This window comes from Xylocopa sonorina, chromosome 3 (genome assembly GCF_050948175.1).
Source record: "Xylocopa sonorina isolate GNS202 chromosome 3, iyXylSono1_principal, whole genome shotgun sequence".
NCBI classification, from domain to species: Eukaryota; Metazoa; Arthropoda; class Insecta; order Hymenoptera; family Apidae; genus Xylocopa; species Xylocopa sonorina.
Window position 1 is genome coordinate 14,817,860 of NC_135195.1, and position 19,356 is coordinate 14,837,215.

At 46.9% G+C, this 19,356-nt stretch overlaps 1 protein-coding gene across 5 annotated transcripts in view; it reads left to right on the top strand.

The window, feature by feature from the left end:
- Ten-a (Teneurin-a transmembrane protein) overlaps window positions 1-19,356 on the top strand; it is a 568,813-nt gene that overhangs the window by 360,990 nt on the left and 188,467 nt on the right. For all 5 annotated transcript variants that reach the window (XM_076893038.1, XM_076893039.1, XM_076893040.1 and 2 more), the window contains one exon: window positions 14,035-14,110. In XM_076893038.1, the coding sequence (XP_076749153.1) occupies window positions 14,035-14,110 (76 nt within the window). The remainder of the gene's footprint in view (window positions 1-14,034; window positions 14,111-19,356) is intronic.

A 19,356-nucleotide genomic window follows, 5' to 3' on the forward strand; every position in this document is an offset into this window, starting at 1 on the left:
AAATGAATTCCGAATTCGTTCGAACGATACTTACAAACGTTACACGCGTCACTCTAACGCGTGTTGCTGAATTACATCCAGTACACCATTCGTTACACTGAACATTGCGTTACCCAGCAGACATCCGGAAATATCGAACGATAAGATTTTATCGTCGAATTAACAAGTCCAGCATAAAGCCGCTACATGCTCACCCCATTCTACTGAACGCAACAACCACTCGAACGACCAACCCCTCGTTCACCCCATCTAACCTACAAAATCATTCGCCTTGTCAACCTACTTCGAATCGACACCACCCCATCGATTCTCCAGTGGCACTAATCGAAGTATCGAAAAAATTCCATGTTTATTAACGACCACAATATTCTAACCGTTTATCAAAATTGGAACGTGACTAATGTTCAGCTGTCGTGGTAATAAACCAACGACAGTGAACCGCGACGCGTTATTGATACGCGCGCAAAGAGAGCGCATTATTCGAGCGAAAAATGCCGAGCAAATGGATGATGTCCAGGTTTGTGAAACGGCGGGACAATAAGGAGGCGAACGAGGAGGACCACGTCGCATTGTTCACGCGGTGGCGGTCGTCGCACGTACGCGTACCCCGTAACGCATTCTGCTTTAAGGCCGCGTTGCTCGTAAGCAAATTAGAATGGCGCACGTGGCTCGCATAAGTCGGCTCCGTGTCTGCGTGCCCCGTGTGGGGCGCGTCGAGTTGGATTTGTAAGGCCACCTTTCCCACTCGCCCCCCCTCCTGGCCACCCCACGGCCCCACGGTGACACCAATGGGCTTTTCTGTCGTGTTCTTCTCGCCCAAAGGGCACGGACGCATCGGCAATTACGCCACTTTATTGCTAGGGTTACGCGTCGTGCGCGGAATTAATGCAATCCGCCCTCCGGAGGGTGCCGTCCGCCGACGCTTTTTTGTTTCATCCTTTTCTGAACGTTTCCACCGCGCGTCTATCAACAGCGACGTCCTCCACGATGGTAGCCGCTGGTCTCAGTCGAAGATTCTAAACGCGGTTAATTGCATCTGGTCGAATAGATCATCCGCCATCCAACGGTAACGTGATATTTCATTTTTACGTATTAATCGCGGGGATATCTTCGGATGAATGGTATAAATAAAGAAATCGGATTGTCCGGGTAGACGTTTATAACGAGAACCTGATCTTTTTGGATTGTCTTATTCATTTTGCACTAGAGACAAAAATCCGTGTATAAATAGCTAGGTAAAAGCGTGATGGAATAAATTGAAAGATGGCGTCAGAGGATTCTATTATGGGGAATTTCTTTTATTAAATTTCGCGCGTTGTTAGCTCGAGAGGAGGTAACGAGAGCGCTACCGCACAGGTGAGCGCACGGTGGACAATGATGCCAGAAATATTAACTCGTTAAGCGCATTATCTTTGAAACGTCCGTGTGTCATGCACGAACACATTTACAATTATAATTTTGTCAAAGATAATTTAAAAAAAAAATCGTATTATCCATCCTCAACAATTCGTGAAATTAGAGAACGAATCGTGAACCCTTTGTGAAACAGGCACGGAGGCTGTGATAAAAACCTGAGGCCTTTCTAGCGACGCGATAGGACGAGGGAAAAAAAATTATCAGCGCGAATAAAAATGTAAATATCGACGTTGGGAAGGGTTATGGGTCGGCGGGACATTTATATAAAATGAAATTACGGGGTGGAAGAGTGCTGGCTGCGTAAATACATTGTTGTAGAGGCGGCGCGGCGTTGGAGCACCCTCGCTCAATTTGAGTTTTATTTATATCCTCCTGGGGATAAAATGGGCATTGCTATCGCCGCGGCCGTCAATTGTCCTCTGTCATCCCTCGTTTCGGCTTCAGTCCGCGGCGCCTGCCGCGCGGAAGCGCGCCTCGACGCAAACAAGTGTCTCCATAAGTGATCATCGTCCCCTTTAAATTGCAACCAGCTCGTTCGTTCGCGTTTAATCGACGACCTGCGAGAATCGTTCCGACCATTCTTCTCTCTGCACCCGATCGAGGGACCCTTGCACCTACGCGTGACGAAGCCGTGACGATTAACGCTGGGAACGGTCGTGCACGCGAAAAAAGGAATAAGCGAGAAATGAAATCGTTAATTTCTACTCGTTCAATTTAGCTGAATCGCGTTGGAATATTTGAGCGCAACAAATTGAACCATGCACGCGGTAGAATTTTTACCCGTCTATAAAGTGGATATCGAAATGGATTCTAGGTAAACAAATATTTATACCCATTCGATCAATATAAAATTTCCACGATACAAAATGCATACGCGTGTAAACGGGAAGATATAAGATGAATTAATAACTCGAGAGGTCGATATTCTTCTCTATTTCCCATCTATTTCAAAATAACAGTGAGCAAACATTTTAATCGCGATCATACGTCAATTTCATTTCGTTTTATATAGCTTCTCGAAAATAATACGGAAAATAACTACGATATACTACCCATAAATGACGATAGCAGCCCCCGACACAGTACGAAGCTGTGAGTGCATCCGAGAAAGACCGTTTCCCCTAACAACACCCAATTAACTTTTCCAAAGGAACCCCCGCGAACGTTCACACAGATCGCCAAGCAACGACGACAATCGACGATCTTTCATCCGTTGGACAAAATGGTAAATAGAATAGCCAACTCTGAGCAACCTTCTCCGTCCAACCTCTCGGTTCACCAGCGCAACATCGCGCAGCGCCATCTATAACGCGGCGAACGCTATAAAACGCTATAAAGCCCGTCGAAGCTCGACACTAAAGCGTTTTCTCCCATTTTTTTTTTTTTTTTTCTCCACCTCTCCCTCCGCCTCGTTTCAGCGCGCTGTTTCAAACGCGTCAGAATATCTTCGCTGATGGAATTCGCGCTGATGAATGAAAATTGTTCGCCCCGGCTCGTATTGAATTACTCGCCGCGGCCAGAGATCGATCTACGAGATTAACAGTTCGGATTAAAACAATAAAAAAAGAAAAAAAGGAGCGGGCGATATAAAAAACAAAAAAAAAAAAATATAGGGTGGAGAGGAAGGGAGCGTGGGAACGAAGAAGGTGGGGGAGCGGAAAAAAATAACGCTTTGACGGATACGATTTATACAGCGGCGAAACGAAATATTTAACGACTATATCGCCCCGGACGGAGCGTATTGTTCGCGCGTCGATTGCGCGCCGCTCCCAACGAACTCGATAGGCGACTATATTATGCGCTTGATGGGATTCCGCTTCTCCTATAAAAGTCATCCTCCCCCAGAGGGTAAATATAAACCACTTTCCCCGTGGAAACAATGCCGCGGGGTGAGAAAAAGAGGAAGAAAAAAAAGAAAAAAAAAAATTGCGCGCCGTGTATTTTTACCACCGCGTCGCAACCGCGCCTTCTTCATCCCTCGCTCCTTTACTCTTGCAGCGCGACGAACGAAATATTTAAAACGCGTTAACGCTGTGTTTGCTCGGATTAACGACGCTTCACGGATCGAACGTAATTTGTTGCCCGCGTCCTGGTGGACACTGCGGTCCCGCGAATCGCGACGGGGGTAGTTTACGATAGGTTTCCCAGGGAGAAAGTAAAGTCTGCGTAGCTGTCTTTGCGCGACAGACAACGCGGTTACGGATATCGTAGACAAATCGTGTATAACTGCTTTCGATAAAATCAGAGACTTTCGCAAAACTGTCACAGAGCGAACAAAGTGTACCGAGCACAATGAGAGCAGCGGTTTTTGTCTGTAATAAATAGTGTTTCGTTCTAGCGCGGCACAGTCGAAGAGTCATCGACCAACCCGTTGCTGGCTTTTGTTGCAGCGCATCGAAATCATAAATAAATTCTCCCCCTGGGTATGAAAATTTTTATAACACCGCACCGCTCCCCCAGTTTCGCCAGCATAAAAGCCGGGATGGTAAACGTGTCAAGCGGCAGGTAATTATAAATCGATGGTTCTCCGAGTGATCGACAGCCAACGGCGAAAGTAACGAACGGCCCGCCGCGCGTCGTCCCCCGCCATCGTTGAGGGGGTGGCGAGCAAGCGGCAGGAGTGCGCACGGTTTAATGCGTAAAACTGCATTTAACTCGATTCCCGGTAAAATGGGTTGGCGCTAATAAGATTCATGCAGAACAAAAGCGGCCACGTAAAACATGTTACGTGACGCAAATGCGCGATTCGCTGGCGGCCGACGCGGCGAGAGGACGCTCGCTACAATTTATCCGCGGCCATACCAGGAATTTGCCTCGCGTAATGCACGCGCCGTTCGTATCTAGACGGGAATTAAACGTATCGATACTTTTCCCTGCTAATTCTCGTTATAATTCTTTCAACGATATCGTTCGTTCGATTTTTCTCTCATTTTTTTTTTTTTTTTTTTCTCGTACATATCATTAATTAATAATCCGTGAAATTGGCTCGAACTCCGAGGGATGAGTACCACGCTGTTTAATTCGAGGAATTTATTATTAAAAACAGTCGAGATACTACTTTTTTGGCGATCACGTCACACAAAGCACCCTGTCTGCCTGTCTGTCTTCCCGTGTTTCTCGTTTATCGCGTTCGTCGTGCCACTGACGCGTGGTCGGAATTATTCGGACGACAGTGAACGTATTAAAACGATATCGACGCGTTAACCGTCCCGTTAAATCGTATAATCGTTTGTCTCGAACGGTAATTCGCCGGTCGCTCGCGACTGCATTAACGAATCGGATCATTTGCGCGGGCGTTGTTTAAACGACACCCCGCTCGACTCGTTACATTAATGATATTTTACTCGAACGTGCGTAGAGCGTGGCACCTTTGGCGCGCCCCCGTGTTTTGTACTCGAGGGTGGCGCGGGGTTTGCCACCCCCGTAAGTGTGAATCGCGTCTCTCGAGCATCGTTGGAATAGCGTTAATTGCTCGTTGATCAATTGTCCGATCGAGCGTGTAATTGAAAAAGTGTGACTCGCAGTCGCAACAAGCTGTTCATTTCAATTATACGCATACATTTAATTATATAGGTACGTAACGAGTTTGATGAAACTATCCCTTAACGATTCGTTGTCTTTCGTGTTAATGTTGGAATAAATTTCCTTTACAATTCTTTTCACGTAAAATTTGAATAGCATTTAAATTAAAAACCGATGAAACGAGGCTCGTGTTCCGAAAAACGGAAACGCCGTCGCGTCTTCCGCGACGGTTAACTCTTAACGAACGAAGGAACGACGACAGCCTCTTCCGGCTCGTCCCAGCGCGGCAATAACGGGGAGATTGGTACGGTGTCGGTGCCTCTCAGGGTTCGAAATAACCACGGCTGATTATCATTCTCTTATCGTTTTCATAATTAACATATTAGGGAGGAGAAGTTTCAGGGTGGTTCTCAGTGGTGGGGGCGCGAGATAAATGGGGACGCGGCGGAAGAGAGCGTACAGAAGTAATCTGGACGGGGGCCAGAAGCTAATTCCCGCAGTTTGAGTTGATGAAGAGAACGAGACCATTCCGCTGCGAAGCTAGTTAAAGTTCAGCCACTTCTATTTCCGGTTTTCTCCTAATAGCGGACACTAAACGCGGCCATGTACGCACGCGTCCACGTGCATACGCGCAACGTGCATGTGTCCGCGCGATACGTAAACGCGACACTTTCTTGCATCTCGGCTGCAGTTGGACGTTTTGATCCGCGAGCTGGATAACGAACTCTTTGGTGAATTGAATGGCTGTGAGTGATGTAAATCTCGCGGACGGTCGAAGTGCCGTTGAGTTTTCTGCTTTGAGTTAAGTTCGACGTGGTTTGAGACTGTTAATAGCACAGTCGAACTTACTTACGGTTAGACAGGAAAGAATAAAGAGTAGTTTCTGATAAGTCAGAGAAGCAAAGGAGAAACAGTTGAATTTTGTGCTTTAAATTACATTCGATGTGTTCTGATGCAATAGTGTGGTATATATGTATGCTTTAGGAATCATTTCTAATGCTTTTCATCCCTCGATACAGTACCCAGGGGAACGTCGAACAGAAATTGGTTCTCTTTTTAGAAAATTCTCGAAATATCAGCCAGTGCTGAAGCGTTTCTCCATGAACAGTTGCAAGCCAGCCCATCCCCTCGCTGGTAGATCTCGTATCAGGTTAGAAGCAATTATTTCGAGGCACAAACGTCTAGACCGGTATCGATCCGTCTCGAGCCCCGAACGATACGTCAGCAGATCCTGTACTAATAAACATTCATTAGTCGCCAAACCGATAGGATCCTGAGGATATTGGCAACGAGCACGGCTGCCGGAGGGGTGCGAAACGGGGGGTGGCGCAGGGAGACGTTTGTTGACACAGAAGGGAAAGTTCATTCTCTTTCGGAATGGTCGCTCGTGATATACGATGCGAGACGGAACGTTTCAATTAACTCTTCCTCGCGCAGGGCGCGTCCCTTCGATTCGATAAAACGAATCATTTACATGCGTGCAATTTTTTAATTCCGCTCCGTCCCATTCGTTTGTCCCAGACCAGTTAATCATGATTTGCTGTTACAACCGCGATGCTACGTTTTACATACAGGACGGTATCTTTAATACGATCGTTGCGATGTTTCTATTTCGATGCCAGTGCGAGTTCGACCCGCGCGTTTTCAAATTTTTACTATCATCGATATATTACGGAACAGAAGGCTGACGCTAGAGTTTCCTAAAAATCTAAGCATCGACTGGTTCGATCGCCCTCCGCGAGCGAAATCCAAACGGCATCCCTATGATTTTCATAACGGTCGCTAATAGCCCGCGAAGCGCGAGAAACTCAGCCCGGACGGCATTTACGTTCGCCGCTAATTGCACCGCGGCTCGCCAGTTCGCGGCTTTCGACGACCAGCTCGCAACTATATTAATCCGGCCGCTATTCACCGCGATGAAACGGCGCGGTACGCGGCGCAGGGGTTGCCCGCCGACCTGGGGGTGGCGGCGGTGGGCAAGGAGCTTCCAATGGAGGCAACGATCGCCGATTAACCACGAGCGGCGGCGGTCGTCGGACAATATCCGCGCGGCTCTTCACGAAGGTACGCTGTTAACGATCATAACGCATCATGCAAACCTATAAGGGGTTAAAGCGGCGATCAGGATGCCTGGGCACGCACCCCCTTGGATTACCTTCGCCCGGCCGTTGTCCCATTGGCTGGCCGTTTTCGTTGCACGATGCTCATAGCCCGTCCTTCGCGCCCCCTTCTTCAAATCCCGCAATCGAGTGCCGGACTATCGGGGATCGCCCTAGATCGCCATTATCGTTAATCAAGCCCGTGTTTACCTGCCCGGGAACACGCGCACCCGCGTCAAACGTTTTACCACCGGTTTCAGTCGGGATCGAGAAGAACGACGGGGTTATGATGGGGTGATATAGCGAGGGATGAAACGATGGACGAGCCAGATCCAGTCGATGCGTCTCGTCTGTTTGGATTGCTTCCTATCGCGCGGTGGTTGCAGATGATAAGGGTTGTTTTATGTTTCTTCTTTAATTTACAAGTCACAGAGGAATGGCTCTATCGATAATTCGTTTAGCAGTATTTTACTCAAGCAACCAATCAGACTGCCTGCTTACTAGCACACGACCTATAATATAAAATGTAACTATAGATATGCCAACACAACGGCAACCAAAAGTTTCATATCAACTCGAGATTGATACCTCAGGTACCAACACGGCAGTTCCCATTATTCCGACTGATTTCCCGACTGTACGAGCTGTTTTCTAAGATAACAAATTCCACGTTTTATTCTGAAAATTCCAGCATCGTTTGAAACGCGTAGTGATTCGAAAGTTTCGAGTCGGTGGTGTACGTACGTGTGAGATCTCCCCGAGGAGAAAAAGGTAACCGTCGCGCTCCAGAGATTCCCTGGCGGACAGCCAAACACCCAACAACCAAGAAACCCTCAGACTCAACTGTATCCACTCCATCCACGGACGTAGCCATCCACCAGCCCTCCTCCTCCTCTTCCCCTCTCTCTATCCAGGTCTCTCGCTCCGTCCCACTCCACCCGGTTGTTCCTTCACCTGCCGGCTCTCCCAGTTCTTTACTTCGCATCCCTCGCTACCGAAATTCCATTTTCTAACGTACCAACCGCCACCCCCTCGCGCCTCACCACCGTCGCGCTTCTTGCACGCCCTTTCGACTGTCACTCCAACTGCTCGCTATCGTCCCGGTTATCACTCTCGCATCTGCTTTCTATCTCGCCCTCGCTTTTGACTCCCGTTACGTTCCCCTCTGCTGTTTGGATGGAGGCTCGGTGCATTACCTAGCCTGATGGGAATCGTTCGTTCTTGTTAAGGGGGACTCGTGACTCGATCGCGAGTCGGCTCGAGGAGGATGCTGGTTATGGTGCCGTGGACTTGGAGGAGGTTGTTCATTTGCATCTCGTAACCGGAATTTTGTTTGCCTATTTCGAAAATATCGCTATCGATTTTACGCGCGCCACTCGAACAATCGAATCACTGCGGTTCTCGCGCGAAGGATTATTGTTTGCCGGTGTACACGATGGATGCATAGTTCGCGTATCCATCATCGATACTCTTTTCGCCAGAAAATGGTCGAATTCAGAGCAGGAACAGAGCGAATCTTCGATCGCTCGGAATGAACAATAAATATCTGGGCGATCGGAGCAGCAAGATAATCGTTCGTACGGTCGACGGAACGAAGCAGCCCGTGTCATTAACCGTACCGGTGCATCGACCCAGTTGTTGCCGCGCCATTAGCGGATAATGACACTTTTTCGAGCCCAGACAGACGGGACGGATCAGTGACGATCGTTCCGCCCGCTTGGCTGCGAACGTCGCCGAACATTGTTGCAATTTAGAACTTGTTACCGCGAAATTTCTCAAGTAGAACTTCTGCCTACAGTCTTCGAGCTCGAAAAAAAAAATAGCGACACGAACGTGGTGGACTTGCCAAAATGTTTCGAGTCGATTAAAATAACGAGCGATTACGAGGGATGAAACGAGAGCAGATATCGTGAAATGATATCTCGACTGAAGTAAATGACAGGCTCGCATTGGCAAAGTGCACTCGAACGTGATTTCGAGCAATTTGACCGATCAATTTGGTTGTAACATAAAATATCCTCCTAATAAGACACGACTGAACATCGCGAGACGGAACGGACCGCGGAACCGGCGGGCAATTTCATCGAGCGAGCTTAAACAGTCACGCTAGATGATTGATCCTCCCTTCCGGTGTCGATACGTACGGTTTCGGATGAAAAAAAAAAAAAAAAAAAATAGTGTCAATCGTCCGCGATGCTTTGCATCGAACGACGGACAGTTTGATCGATTTGAGGAGCGTGCTCGAACGCGTGCACCGAGTTTCGCCGGTTTCAAGCGTGCGCCAGCGTGATATCGAACGAAAACGATTTACGGTTATAGTCCGTTCATAATTTTCTGGTGGACTCGAAGCGGGGGACAGCTAGGTGGAACGAATTAAGCATTGAAAGGACCGGAACTTTCGAATTGTTGCATAGTAATGGAAGGATTAAGGAATTGGGGGAATATTATTGTGGCCTTTAATTGTATCCCCTATTCAACTACCTCGCGAAGCGAAACAACAATGGCTGCACGACTGGCCATGTGCTGGACCATTCATTGGTCCACTTTCAATCAGACATGACCAGTGCCTGCTTTGAATAACTTCGAGCAAAATCTTTCTGGCGATTTTTCCAAACGTATTTAACCACGAGTAAGTAGTTATTTATTATTAAAGCAGTAGTCGTAATTGAGAGCTTAGAGATTGCTTTCTTCTTTTTCATACAACTCTGCAAACTTTGTTGGAATCTGTATCGTCTTTAAAACCTGAATCAGAATTCGTTTTTCAAGTTTTTCTAAATATTCTACGGTTAGAGGGAGTCGTTCGTGATAATGACCAACAAGATCGACGAGAATTGTCAAAAATATAAACGTCATAAACGGCTACGTCCCTCTGCATTGAAATTTATACGCGCACCTGATCAGGACTCGTTTCGCGGGCGAATAACACGGGGAAACGAGCAGTCGGAAATACCGACGAGTACGCTCGAACGGGTCTTCCTCCCCTTTCGGAATCGTTTTTCACTTGGCAATAAACAACCCGCGAAAAAACAGCGACGTCAAACAACGCGCGAGCACGCGAACGAAACGAACTATCGATGACGACCGACAATCGTTCCTCCGACGATGACCAGCGGAGAATATGAGATATCGAAGTACTTTTTGATCAATTCTAGCCAGATTTCCTATTTCATTCTGTTGTAACTGTTCGCGAACCGAAAAACAGCTCGTACGGTATTTAAACTCTAGCTGCGAGCGTAGAAACGCCCGTGGACCAATATGGCTGCGCTCGTCGGACTTATAATGGACTCTTACTACTGCTAGCGCTACTCGACGGAACTTTGAAATCGTTTCCCTCGAGAACGAAGCCTCGCACGTAATTTTCTTATTCTTCACTTTCGTCTCATTTCACCTTCCAGAATCGCTCCAGCAATTCTCCACGGTTACCAATCGATCCCCTGGCGTACAAACGCGCCTAAACGCGTACTGGTTCTAAGCGTAACCGATCGTTTTCTACGCTTCTCGTCGAATTTCCGGCTGTTTACGCAGGAAACGGTCCCTGACCAAATGTCAGACGCGCGACGACAATTTATGCGCCGCCGTTACAAAGGATGGCGCCCCGCACGATCCGCCACAGTGTCTCCAGCGCGCAACGATCAAAGCCTTTGATCTCGGCCCTCGACGTGCAAATGACGCTGTAATTTCGATCGTGGCTACGAAGGATCGTAAGGTTCGGGTTATGCGTCCTTCGGTACCAACGATCGGCCCTCTGTCGGCCAGGGTAACAGACACCCTCTGATTCTATCAATTGACTCCTCGCGATGTTGCGTCTTTGTACGCAGTTACACGTCGCTTCAAAGCGCGGGATATGTTTCAAAGGATTGTTCGGTTCGAATCAAACGCAGGGCTCATTTGTGTTATTCTACGTGGGACGGGGTAATACGAGGGGGGGAACTGGCTGGGGAAATCGCAATTTAGCGTCTGTGGATGTATGCACGCCAAGATACGGTTGGAAATGTCACTCTGAAACGGTTGAAAATTACGGTGCCATTTTTATCGGACGCCACGCGTTACGCATCCGTTATGTCAGACGAGACGTAATGGATGTAACGCGCAATCTAGCCTCCCTGTGCGTTTTAATGTAACTTTCAGAATCACAGATTTTAATAATCGTCGATAAACGTGCCTCTATAAGTGATTTATATAAATTTAGAGAGAAAGAAAACGTGCGAGCTTCTTCCTTTGAACTATAAATACGAGCATACAAGTGTAAAATCATACCAGCGTGATTAGCATAAGCCAATCTCGCGCGATACAAATGTTTCACCGAGTCGTAAATTGGATTAAGCGAACCACCTTGAAATTAGCCGCGCAGTTTTTAGATAGCGAAACGATGCTGCTCCCGGAGAATCAGGGTGTTTGTTAAGTCAGCGTGATTACTCGCGCGCACACGTGCTCGCAGTTTGCTTTTCGCAGGCTGTTCATTTCCGAAGCATGGCAAGAACGATATTAAGATTAGTACGTGCATATGATCTCGCGATTAGCGAATGCACGTAAGAATGGTACGTGTGCAACACGCTCGGAGAGTTTGGTCATCGCAGGAAGAAATTTTAAGGGGCCATTCTAGAAGCAAAACGAAGACGAGAACCAAATATCAACCGCTGCGTTCGGGACCTCGTTCTCGCGAAATTTCAGAGGTAATTTATTCTCCGCGAAAGAGTTTGGCAACCAGCTTAAAAAGTGCCTTCCAACTCGTAATACTTTTCATATATACATATACCGTCCCAGTAAAACTAAGGAAAGAAACCAGCGTTCAATCTGGTTGTGCGTGCGCGAGCGCGCGCGCGTACCCAGTTTGCTCTGGGTAGTTCGTAAATCCTAGAGATTCGAAAAGAACAATATCGCGACGACGATTCGTCATGCTGCTGTGTACCGAAGCGTAGCAGAGGATCCGGGGGAATTTCGTAAAAATCCTGGAACGCGAGGACATTGACGAATTGCCGGGCAGATAAAGGGACGAAAGGCGGCTTGAAACAACCTTGCCCCCGGCCCGATGAAGACGAAACTTTCCTGCGTCGAAGCGCAAGAAGAAACGTTAACCTCCTTTCTTCTGCTCGCTAATGACTCGCCGTTCAGCTTCAGTAATTTTTTTCTCCTCCCGACCCAACTTCTTTCTTCTCCACCTCCCCCGCCTTTTTTTTCGTCCATCTCGGTTTTAACGTTTGCATTAATTGGTAACTTGGAAAAATAACTGGGAACTTGATTCCTCGGGTTCTACTCCCTTCGATAACGGAGAGCACGTTTAGCCTTTTGTTTCAGACTCGAGGAAGTTCGATTCGAACGGTGCGCAATTACGAGATATCAGTTTCCGGCTCCATCGTTCATGAAATGTAGACTCAGTCTGTTAAAAAGTTGAGAATCGTTCTTAAAATGAACGTTACGCTTTATCAAACTGATTAACATCGTGAGTTTAACGTTCTTATACCCATCACTATCGCACCCTCTCTGCTCGCTAGCTCCTCCACGACAAAACAAGTCGAACAATCGCCGCACAACCAACCTGACCACTACCAACGCGTTCGAATCTTCGTCTGAAGTAGTTTTAGGCGAACAATAACGTCATCACGCATTGCGCGGATGATCGAAGCGTCTCAACCCTCGACTCCGCTCCTCTGGAATCCTGAGAGGAGTCGAGGGACGCAAAAAGTGCACCGGACGACTAGCTCCGATCGATGGGACCACGTCAGTAGCAGCTACATTAGTTATGAACTCATTAACTATACAGATAAAGGGAAGTCGGCTCGGGAAGTCCCGTCAGCTAGAATATGCACGACGTTTCGAGCACGGGGACTTCTGCACTCCTTCGTGCAGAATTGAATTGCAACGTCAGACTGCCATCGGTCTTGGGAAGGAGGCTAAAACATTAACCAGCCCAGCCGACTGTCGGTACGCTAATACGCGTATCTTTATGTGGTACATGTGTTTACAACCGGTTGCAAGGGGTACGCGAGTTTTCTTTCTCCTTGCCCTACCACCAACGAGACTGAGGGAATTTTAAGTAGCGTCGTGTGCAAGGATACGTCCTGGGGAAGAAAGTAAGCAGAGGTGAGCGGAGGAACACTGCTCGTTGTTCGATACGTATTGACACGAAAGGTTCTCGAAGTGGTACGTGGAAGGAATTGTTGAGGAGGGTGCGTGCATCTAACCTAGGGGCTTCTTACTTCTTACTTCTTATCCACACGTACATTTCCACGTTACGCTTCTATCAATCTACGAATTAGTTGCACTTTGATCGAACTTATGACACAATCATAGATATTTCGCGTTGCTGGCTGAAAGCAACAGCTTTGGCAACGATATCGACTAGGATAAGCTAAATTAGAGGCAGCAAGAAACGCACCCTTGGGAACGTCTACCGCGGGTGAGCTTGAAAACAACCGCGCGACTATAATTCGTGGACACCAGAGCGAAAGTCCGAGCTAGGGGCGACTGGTATCTAATAAATTCAATTATCCCATGACGGCAGCGTGGGTCAAGTTCCCGCTAGCTGGAAGATCATCCAGCACGCCGTACCTTCTCCCGGTTGTCCCGCTAACAAGACGCTAGTTACGAGGTCGTTACTTTTACGGAAGTTGCTCGTTGTTAATCTGTAACGACGGAAACACCGGGCCGTCCTCGGATTTCAGCTAAACAGCTGATTCTATTCGTCTCGTTACCAGCCTCGTTACGTTTCAATCGAGGCTATTTTGTCCGCCATTACGCGAGAAATTGTGAACAGTTTACGCAACGCGTGACTGGAATGGTCGTCCAGTGGGACGTCAAATTGTGGTGCTTGTGTTCGAGTCTCGTTTATAAATTAAATACGAAACTGTTAGTTAAAGATTAGGAACAATTGCAATACGATCGATACGTTTTGCTGGTTCGATGTTACGTTTTCGATCGACTAGAATCGATCGCGCGTCTTTGCATGATCAAGCTAAGACACGATGGATCATGCTCGTCTCCGTTTTGTCTGTTGCAGAGTACTTGATGTCGGGGAATCCACGAAGCTACCCTGCCCGGTCCCCAGGAGTCGCATCCACCCCGACGGTTACCAGGTGAGTGAAGGGGGCTTGAGTTTAGACGCGACGAAATGTCCCGCGCGAGATCTCGATCGAGAATGCCGCTCGACGCCATCCATATTCCAGCAGGCAATAACACAGATTTCCGCGTAAGCCAGTTCGCGTAAGCGGATTTTTCGCGCGACGGCCGACAAATCCGCGAGACTTATCGGTTTACCTAGTTGCCGGATTTCGCGCGGTTGAATTAAGCCGCGAAAAATCGACCGTGCTGTTGACTCTGCCCCGGAAACGCGTCGCGAAATCAAACAGCCATCCCCTCCGTACCCGTAGCGATCGATCTCGATCGAAACGCAACGACTTGCCGCGTGACTTCGAGCGTTCGATTAAGTTCGATGTTAGTTTCCGACCGTTCTGTTGCCGTTTCGTTAGCAAGGGAATTCTATTGTTTGCGCGTTTTATGGTTTTGCGGTTCGTTGTTGGCATTTGATGGAAATGTAGCTTGAAAAAAATGTATCCAATCAATATGTTTAGTTCATGACGGAAAATCGATTTTGTTTATTTCTTTCAAGTCATAATCCTGTACTATACGTGTACACGCTTGTGTATATATCGAATCGTTGAACATGTATTATCTAGGAAAGGTATATTGTTGAGTTACATTGTTAGAAAAAGGACAGTGGGTATATTGGCAAGAGAGACTCGCCATTGACTGGAGAGCATTGAAGAACACTTGCCACTGTGACTGCATGAAGGAACATTGCCATTGATTTATTGAAGTACTTCAACTTTTTATACTGCGTTTCGAGTGTACCTCAAGATGCACTCTTCGTACGAGTGAAATAACACTTGCGAAGCTTGTATAACTTAATTTCTAGTTTGATGGCTCTAAAAGGTATATATACACGCTATCCACGTCGATGCACCGTCCAGTTTTTAAATATTTCGCTGAAAAATAAATAATTCCCCGCCACCTTTCATCGAGCAACGGTTAATTTAATGGCGCATTCAGCCATCAGCTCGCTCAACACTTGGCTGGTCGGTAGCGATATTAGCGACGGGAAAACAACGATATCGAACCGCAGAAGTGCCATTATCCACCGCGTGGCTGTCGTTTGCTGTCTCTCTAACGATTACAAATCTTCAGCCGGCCACTTTCGGCAATTAGCGAGTCATTAACAGTTCCCTGAGCACGCATTCGCGCGGCCAATAAAATCCATGCACCAGACCAACGAAACAAACGACGATCTCGAATTTAGTCGCGACGATTCTTGAACATTTCCACCGATCCCCGATTGCAGCTCGTGAAGCTGCGAAAAGTTCCATTATTTTTACGTTCAGAGATACACGCTTTTGGGATCTGTCCGCATTATGGAAATATTGGAAAATTTCGTCGTTTAAAATCGTAATTAACGAAGCAGACGTATATTTTCTACGAAGCAACGGGACAGAAACGGACTCTGATGATCGTTCAATGGGTACGCAAAATTGTTTCATTCCCCTATCGTATGAAACGATAATATTAAAAGTTTTCGGGTCTCGCATCACAATTTCAATAAGAGTAACGGGCGAAAAGTTGCGAAAATTCAAATCAATCGGTTGAATAGAGCGCAAACGTGGTCGGAAGCGCAATAACCGCGGACAAAATGGCGGCGATCGAACGGGGACGGAGAGCCGAAGATGTTTCAATTCAAATGAGCCGAACTTTTAAAATATTTAGAACGTCGTACCGCGGCTCCCCTTATTTCACCCTGTTCCCGTCCCTATTCTCCCTTCTTCGTGGTCGGTTCGAGCGTCGTTGCCGATGCACGCGAAATATCGAATTAGGCTGCCCTTTATTCCGCGTCGTTACTTTTATTGTGGTCGTTCGCGCACCCAGCTCGAATCGAATCGATTTTCCTCCTATCCCGCATTTCCGTTTTCTTTAGACCTTCCAAAGTTAATCTTTTCTTTCGAACACGGTTTCTAACACTCTAATTTATATTATAACGCAGCGCAGACTATCTTCGACGAACTGAACAATTTAATTAATCGACAGAAATTTAATTCCACTTAATCTTTCGCAGAGCAATCTCGAACTACGATTTCCTTCGCTGAAAAACGTACCATAAGCTATAGATTAAGTCGCAGAATTCGAAAGCGACGTTTCTAATCTGTTGAAAGATTAGACCGCGCAAATATGGCGATTCGAGGGCCATTATTTTTCCGAACGATCCTCGAGCGCAGTAAACAAACGCAATAAATCGCACATTCTAAAACAATCAGTCGCAAAGCGGCGTGAATCACTTTCCGGGCTGGTGTACGAATTTCACGTTCTTATTTCTCCCGATGCTATCCAGCGGGAGAGTAATGGGCCAAGGAGAATGAATCCGCGCGGCGTTTAAGTGATATTTAAGCGTGACTTAATGGAGTTATACTCGCGATTAAGCGCGCCCCGCGAGGAGCACGGTCGCAGACGAATAACTGCGAGTAAACGCGTTTAATCACGCCGTTTATATAGTTTCCCGCAGCGAAACGGCGCGAAAAATTGTCGCGATCTGTGTAATCGAATTGCCTACTCGGTCGACTAAATATTAATCCACCAGCCCGTGACCGAGTTCGGATCGCGCGCGTGTACATTTTATTTTTAAGCCAATGGAATGCGACATTGCGATAGGACTTCGTACAATATTTATCAATCTTATCAATATAAACTACCACGTTCTTTAAAGACCATCGCGTGTACGATAAAAAAAGAAGAAACTTCAATAAGCAATATACAACCACCCACCAATCCACGCCATCTTGCCTCGTCATTCTCATCGAACATTTTCATCTCGCAATCTACTTCCGACCGTCCGTTCCATTAGATTCGTCGAAACCGCAAAAGCATCCCGATCGTTCCCCGCAGCCGAGTCGCATTCCGTTCGTTCGAGCGATATTCGTAAATCGAGCGAGGCACAAAGGCATCTGTCTCGAGCGAGCCACCCTGTATGAGGGGAATAATAATTCCAAGAGTAATCGCGCAACTTTTTCGTCCGTACGACGAAAAATAGTTGGGTCATCGGCGAACAATGGCGGCCTTTACCTCCGTCCCCCAACACCGGCATTCTTTTTTTTCTCTCCTTCGCCTCTCCACCTCCGGAGACGCGTTCCAGTTGGGGCTGGACCGTCGAAGAGAGGAAAGGCCATCCGTGTCACCGGAAACGGCGGGTCAGCGAGACGGAAGGTACTCTGTTGCTGAGGCAACCGAGCTAAAAGGACACACACCGCGTGCGGACCCTCGCCAAAGGTTCCGTCCTCCCTCTCGCTGTTCCGACACATCCGTTGGACCTAGCCTCGCTTCTTCTTCTTTCTTTTTTTCTGTTTTCTCTTTTCAACCCTCCCCCAGCTGCCGCTCGACGAGGATCGTTAACGATCCGCGCGGTTCTGGACCGAGAGTGGTAATGATCATTGATGGTCCTCGCGGAAAATTCTTTCTTTGGAATTTGCTCGACTCCGACGGCCAGTTTTGTAAGATATATTAATGCGATTCGCAAGTCAAACGTTCGCCGGAAGCGAGGTGGCGTGGAGAGGGGGTTGGTTGACGAAGTTGGTCGTTTAGTTTCGCGCGAATGAGACGGATGGGATAGTTTCAGTGTGAAATTAGAGGGAACGATTCTTTAATATCGTTTTTAAGGATGAGTTAGTCGTTCTTGTTTGGTTTGTTGAATAATATTCATCTTTTCGTGCATTTTTTATACTGATTAATTAGCTTCGTTAATAAAGTAACAAGGTACGTAGAAATTGGTTCAGTAAAGCAGTGTGTTTACACTGCGATGCGAACGTAACATCCTCGAACAATGGCGATACTTCAGCGAGAACTAGAACACGCACTTTTTCGTATTCACTTGTTTGCGCGTTATTTATCCAAAAAATAGTGTGGTGAAAATTGAACAATATACCACGATCCCCAGATTATGTTTTTAAAAAAGATACAAGCTGGATGATCTTTGAATTCATTGTTAACGTCAGCGCGTAACTGCCTCTGTGCACGTCAGAGGAATCGCGATGGCGGATCGATGGCGCTCTTTGTTTCGTTACGGTGGATCAAAGACGTTCATCGTTGACATTTATCACTTATTAACTGAAGCAATTCCGCTAGGAAGGTTTGGTCGAGAGCAAAGCCTCTGGTTCGCCTCATTCCACGATCGTTACTCCACCTTAACCAGCTTTACCTAACCGATATCGTTACTCCTGAGACTGCTGGCATGGCGAAGCCTTTCGAAAGTAAAACATCCTTGTCGTTACTCTATGAGAAGGAAAGATCTGTCTCTCTAATATTGTGGATATTCTCGAAGCGTGTGCACAAACTTTCCGCACCTATTTCATGTCATCTGCCTGACAATAACAGAGAATGATATTTTTCTACGTTGAAACCCGTAATTTAATATAATTAAAGAGGCTCACTTGCACGAAATTCATAACATTTTATTGTGAATTTTAATCACTCCTCGCGTACAATTTGCCCGATCGCGATGCAGAGGAAAATTTCGTAAAAATATTTTCTGCAATAACCAAATACATATGCAATGATATTCATGACGTTCAAAATTTGAAACGTAAATAACTCGGATCGGAACAGGGATATCGGCCGCAATGAAACCCGGTGAATTTACAATTTCGACGTTGTAAAGCTGACGTTGGTACAATATTTTCGGAATAAACAACGTTACACCTGTTCGCAGCCGACAAAGGGCCGCGATACGGCGGGCCTCAAAGTGTCGACGGTGAAAACGACGCCATCGTGTTTTACACGGGATCGCAGAATTATGAGGCGCGGCGATAAGACCCCAGGTAGATTTATCGTCCAGCGATACTTGAACGAATCCCCTTTAGTTTTCCTACCTTTTTTCCATCGATCACCATGCTCCACATTCCACTGGTCGGTCTCGATTTGTCGAGGAATCCTTTGCGACTATCGCAGTACACGTACGCCATCATCGAAAAGTGTTAACCTTCTGCGTTCGAACGACGACTCTCACTCGCCACGATGTTTCGCGTGGCACCTCGAGCGGCTGTATTTATACTGAATTTTGTTATCTCCAGTTGATAGAAGCGAAGTATTACTACTGTTTACGTCTTCGGTTGGAAAGTGACATTGTGACGTAAAATTCCTCTACGACTGTAGTCCTGAATACGACGTATTTTGCACCACTCGTTTTCAAGTTTTAACACGAGTTTAATTTTCAACTGATCAGAAACTCATCTGTCATGTGTATAGCAAGTGTGAACAGTGATAATGATAGCGACGTAGTATCAGGTGT